The sequence below is a fragment of the Epinephelus lanceolatus genome, chromosome 8, assembly GCF_041903045.1.
Source record: "Epinephelus lanceolatus isolate andai-2023 chromosome 8, ASM4190304v1, whole genome shotgun sequence".
NCBI classification, from domain to species: domain Eukaryota; kingdom Metazoa; phylum Chordata; class Actinopteri; order Perciformes; family Serranidae; genus Epinephelus; species Epinephelus lanceolatus.
Genome location: NC_135741.1, coordinates 24879784 through 24885783, shown reverse-complemented (window position 1 = coordinate 24885783; position 6000 = coordinate 24879784). Strand labels below are relative to the sequence as shown.

The following is a 6000-nucleotide window of genomic DNA, read 5'->3' as shown; positions in this document are numbered from 1 at the left end:
ACAACAAACAAAACACATGTTTGACTGAAGTGGGACTCAAACAGAAGGAAACAATTCTAACACCTGCACAGAGATAGACTGTTGAAACTATCAGTGATCAATGGCGCCGACTGCTGGTAAAACTGATGAAATGGCAACCTACAGTGTATTCGTCTATATTTACGTTCATGTCTGAACAAAGCTGGATACATTTAAGTTGGCTTTACAAGTCTCCAGGATGTCTACATGCTTTTTAAAATCCTTTCAAGACCACTTTTTAACCAAATTTAGCACAGATTTTGGACAAATCATGTTTTAGTTATTTAAGCATCACAGGTGAACATTGCAGGAAGTATTATATATGTGGTCTTGCGCAGAGCTAGGTGTTGTATGCAAGTATGGAGTAAAATGACAGTATTATAGATTTTTAAAGATTTGTAACATTACAAATGTGGACTTTTACATAGAAAAGCTTCACTTGGTTCTACAAAAAGAAATCAAAAGATGTTTAAATGAGGTTACATAAAATATTTGTAGCCTCACAAATTCAAATTTAAGACTATTTAATTACTTGTAAGGCCTTATTGTCATAATTTAAGACATTTTAAGACTTTTTAAGGGCCCGCAGACGCATTGTTCTCACCTCAGCTATAATGATATTGTTTTTCCTTTGTGTTAGGATTTAATTTCTACATAACTCATTATACTAACTATTAATATAGAATACTAACTGGCACAAGTGCAATAACTATATTTTTTAAGTTGTTTACACTGCAGTGAGTATTTTTGTCTCAATACACTTTATAGTTATGTTTCTATATATATACCATGTAGTACTTTCTGAGTGCTTCATAGTGTAGATGATGCATTTTAGTTTGAAAAAGGTTTTCAAAGTTGCATAATATGTGTCACGCTTGTGCTTCTGCTGCTGTGACACTTGGATTCACCTGCATGGGAAAATCATTAGGAGAATTAGGTTGTTGTTTAAGGTGTGCACAGTGCAGTAGGCCTGTACTGTCTCCCTACTCTAATTACTATAGCGTAGAAACTACTCTGCTAGCTCAACTTTATATTGATATATGTTATGCAGTGGTGTAACAGCTTACTGTAACGTCACGTTGAAAGCTCCTGGTGGGATCTGGCAGGGTGTGTAGTTGTTTTAAAGGGTGAAAAGTCAACACATTCTTCTGTGTCAACACCAATGTTGCTTTACTGGTTTACAGATTAAACATAATCATGTGATGGCTGGTTGGTTACTGGCTGGTTGTAAACCTGATCCTGTTTATTTACTGCCTTTATCATTTAACCTCTCATGAATGTAAACACTTCACAGAAAAGGATGTGGAGTAGTTTCAGTGTGACTGTTGTAGGGCAGTGATCATACATTTTCTCCACGAGGTGGTGCCATAACAATGTCTGGGCGTGCTGTGTGAAGGCACTACTTGAGTTTCATGTTGTTTTCTGCCAAGTGAAAATAAAAATGCGTAATGTTTCCAATGTGTGTGGTGTGGTATTATTTGGGTGACTTTGTAGAGTGATGTGAAAGTGAGAAAACAAAAGTTGGACAACATTGCAGCAAAGGTGACACACTCGTGCCACCTCTAGGGGGACTCCTGTGTTCACGAATGCAGCCTGTGTGAGTGTGTACAGCCTGTGTGTGTGTGTGTGTGTGTGTGTGTGTGTGTGAGAAAGAGCGATAGAGGGAGAGGGAGTTGGGGAGGTCGAAGCAGTGGGAATGCACTGTAGCTCTGGCTGTGAAGAGCTAAGGTTGTCCTGCTAGATTCGCAGTTATTTCCTCGCTTCCCTCTGTACCTTCATCCAGAGGGCCAGACCCGCATCTGAAGCGCGTGACGGCGGCTGCGTGGAGACTGAACGCGGAGCTAAACTGGAGCTCCACTGCGGTGTTACAGTTACTCATGTAACGAGGATGTCCAATGGTAAGTACGCTGCCTATCTCAAGCTTTCCCGCGGCTGTGTTTGGGCTCTGCACAATGTGAATTTGTTGCGGCTCGGCTAAACTGAAACGCAGTAAGAGGATACAGCAGTCCAACAGCTGACTTGTACTACAGTGTTTTGCTGTGACGATTGCGGCGGCAGCCTGAACTGTCCTGCAGGACTGTACACACACTAAGCACTGGTCCTTATGCAGGAACAGCCAATTCACATACACTTCTTTATTTTATTCTAAACCGCGATTAAGATACAAATCAGCTGTGTTACATTTTGCATGCTGGCCCACAGCAGTCTCGCCAATTCCTTCTCGCCCGGTGACCTGTTTGGAGTCTAAACATAATGACGTTTATATAGAGGGAGACAGGCCCAGTATGTAGAGCCCATTATCACTGTACACTAGTCCTGAGAGCTGGACTGCACATCCCTGCGATATCAGGAGACTCAGTGCCAAGATTGAAGTTGCCCGACGGAATGTTTTACTCCTGATAAGTTGGTAAAGGCGGCGATGTGTGTCGAGCTGCACTTTCTCCTGCAGCCCACAGACTCCAGGCTGACTTGAGGCTACCCAGTGGTACAGTGTCTCCATGTGTAGTGTGGTTTATTTGAACACGGAGAGCTGTCGACTTCGCCTGTAGGCTACTTGGAGCGTCCTGTTATGTAATGCGCTTCGGCCGACTGCCCGCATCCAAACAGCCTGGGCCTACACGTGTAACTGCTAAACATGTTTTTTGACATCAGGCCTGTATTAGCAGTGGTGACAGGGGGGCTGCTGGTGAGTATCATGTGCAGGGAGAAGGGAAGCAAGATGTTGTTAATCTATTCTGAAATGTGAGTGAACGCATCAACATCTCCTTAATTTGTAGCGCATGCAGGATGGCTGACTCAAATCGGCCCATATGTGGTACAGATTATGTTCAATGGCAGATGCATGCATGTACAGATTGTATTACATAAGAGCCGCATGCCGCTGCCTGACCTGTCGTAAATGTATCAAAGGTGAGTCGAGGATTAAGGTTATTGCAGCAGGAAGCCTGTAATCTCGGAGCAGAAGGTGGAGTGGTCATATATTTGCATTACTCCACACTGGGTCAGTGTGCTAAAGTGATGCTCTCTGTGTGAAACATCATGATGCTTGTAGGGCTATTTATTACTAGATTATTATCAGAAGGAGTTTAATTAATTGAAGCTATCTAGGAAGTAATATTTATTTAAAATATGTATTTTAGTCACAATCCAGAGACAATGTTTATCTGAAATTACCCTTTAAATTAGATTTTTTGTCTGTGCTGGTTGAGCAACTCACATTACAAGATGCTGTTGATTGTAAACACGGCCATGTGTGCAGTTCATGTGCTTCCTTCCCACTGTTTGTCTCAGCCTCAGTCCGCCTGGCAGAGATTTGCTTATTAAGTTTAGAGGTTAGCAGTGTCCTTGACATGTGCTGCCAGGAGCCAGCTACAGCTATAGTGAGTCATCAAAGCTAATGGGGGAAGCATGGACAATTTAATCCGGACTGGAGAGCTCTTGATCTCTGATGGTGCCCACTCAGTAGGCCTTTGTTGTCAAATAGAGCACACCCATTCTTGCCCACTCAAGATGTTAGGGGCAGATTGCAGTGATAGAGCAGAGCAGAGTGCTATCCACCAGGAAGAGTTGTTAGTGTCCTCCAAAAGCCCCCCCACTGCGTGTGTTCAAAAAACAGCAGTCGGAGAGTTTTGTTGAAATAGGACTGTTTAACTTTATGGCTTGATGGCAAAATTGACCAGTGGCACCCGCAGCATGAGGTAATAATTGGAGGAGATTTTGTTGTCACAATTCAGTGTTTTGCAAACAAAACAGAAAATCATTTCCATGGTAATACTGTCCCAGCCCAGGGTGGTGGGGGAAGGTGATGAGCGAGAGTGGAGCGGACAAGCCATTTGCTAGATATTATTTCCTGTCTCCGCTATTGATTGTCAAACTTTCTGCCAGAGAGTCATGCTCAAAGACATGCACACGAGACAGTCATCCCATCAACAGATGCAATTCAAATAAGTGTTTTCCTTGGTGTTCATGTGTCCATTATGATGTTGACCCTCAGGTGATATCTCCTCAGGCAATGTTAGCTCAACATCATGTGTATCGTTTGTGTGTTTTCACAGGAAAACAGGTGGTCTATAAAGGCACTTGGTGGTGTATAGGGCTGACACACTGACTGTTTCTACAAAGAAGGACGGCTCAAACACAGACACACCTCTGATGCCTCGGGCCAGTCTGAGCTCATGGTGTGTGCTTGCTGGGATAAACTAGTGGCCTGGCCAGAGAGCGCAGTGTTGCTACACACTATAAAGCCCACACAGGTGAGAGGATCCTCATCTCTCCATGCCATTATCTCTTAAACTGACATTTTGCATGTTGGATGTTCAGACTAAATGCCTCAACATCAGCAGCGTTTTAATGAGAAGCTTTTCCATCTGTGTGTTCTCTTAACGTCCCTGTGTTCTGTTCAGGATGTCGTGGGCCAGAGGCCTCTTTGTAGGCAGAGTGGATGAGCGAAAGACAGCATGGGGAGAGCGCAATGGCAAAAAGAGGAAGGACAGCTCGTCGCTGTGCAACCCACACTACATGAGTTGTCTGAGAGACCCTGAGGACCTGGAGCTCCCTAATGCAGCCCCCCAGCATTACCATTGCGGAGCAGGCACCAGCGGGGGCAGCTATGGCTTGCGCTGTGGCTGGCAGGAGGACCACTATGGGAAGAGGATGGGTGGTGGGGATCTGGGTCTAAAGGCAGTGGACCTGGGCTTTGAAGATGGCGAGCTGAAGGGCAGGAAAGAGGATGAATTAGAGGAATCAGCAGAGGGCGGCTGCAAGGCGATGACTGCAGTAGACTGCTGGATGCGGATTGTGTGGGTTTTCCAATCTAAGAAATTTCAGTCAGCCAAGCTGGAGCGTCTGTACCAGCGTTACTTCTTCAGACTCAACCAGAGCTCTCTGACCATGCTGATGGGGGTGCTGGTGGTGGTTTGTGCGGTCATGCTGGCCTTCCACTGTATCCACACGACCCCCGATGTGGCCTACGTCTCAGTACTCTCTGTGGCCATGGCTCTCTTCCTGGCCATGATGGTGGTTTGCAACCGCAACGGCTTCCACCAGGACTACATGTGGATTGTGAGCTACCTTGTGATCGGCGTGCTGATTGTAGTGCAGATATTTGGGGTGCTGAGGGTGTACCCCCCCAGTGCCTCAGAGGGCATCTGGTGGACGGTCTTCTTCATCTACATCATCTACACGCTGCTGCCAGTCAGAATGAGAGCTGCTGTGGTTAGCGGAGCTGTGTTGTCCACCATACACCTAGTGACCTCCTGGCAGCTCAACCAAGAGTACAAGTTCGTTTTTAAACAGGTGAGTGAGAGCAGAAATATCACGGAACAGAAAAACACAAACACAGAACACAAAAAATAATGGAGGGAGATTTGATTGGGTCTGTTAGGTGTGGGTGATATGGATGTTTTTCTATCATGGTACATTTAATTTTATATTGCGATACCAACATCTGTATTATGAGTAGAGCGGACAGTTATGGTTTGAGTCACATATCAAGCAAACATTTGCAGGTATGTGAGTTTAAATCTAACTACTTCTAATTTTTTCTGTTTCTTATAATTGTAAACTGAATATCTCTGGGTTTTGGACTGTTTGAGAAAACAAGAAATTTGGTTGGGGAGGTTGGGGTCTTGGAAATTGTGGTGTGATTTTTCACAAATTCTTGGCATTTTATAGAAAAAGAAAAACCAAATAACACATTAATTAAATATGAAAATAATGGTGAGTTGTAGCTCTGATAGTGAAATTGTACATTTGTTGGAAATTCAGTTGAGAAGGTGTTCATAGATGAAATAATACACAAAGACCTGACATCTGACAAATCAATCTACTTCATCAAACTGACGCAGAATATCACATATTGCCACAAAGCATTTCTGCTCACTGAATTGCAACTTTGCCCACAATGCTCTCATACAACAAGAGATATCAAAGAAATAGTCATCCCATCTATTTGGCAAATTCTCTGAGGTTAGAATGTAGAGA

General features: G+C 43.9%; 1 protein-coding gene across 1 annotated transcript in view; it reads left to right on the top strand.

Moving 5' to 3' along the window:
• Nucleotides 1-1675: 1675 nt before the first annotated feature.
• The window catches only part of LOC117258192 (adenylate cyclase type 6), a 44066-nt gene continuing 39741 nt past the window's right edge, over nucleotides 1676-6000 (top strand). Inside the window, exons 1-3 of the mRNA XM_033628811.2 lie at nucleotides 1676-1916; nucleotides 4074-4271; nucleotides 4422-5313. Of these exons, the coding sequence (XP_033484702.1) occupies nucleotides 4423-5313 (891 nt within the window). The 5' untranslated portion in view covers nucleotides 1676-1916; nucleotides 4074-4271; nucleotide 4422. The remainder of the gene's footprint in view (nucleotides 1917-4073; nucleotides 4272-4421; nucleotides 5314-6000) is intronic.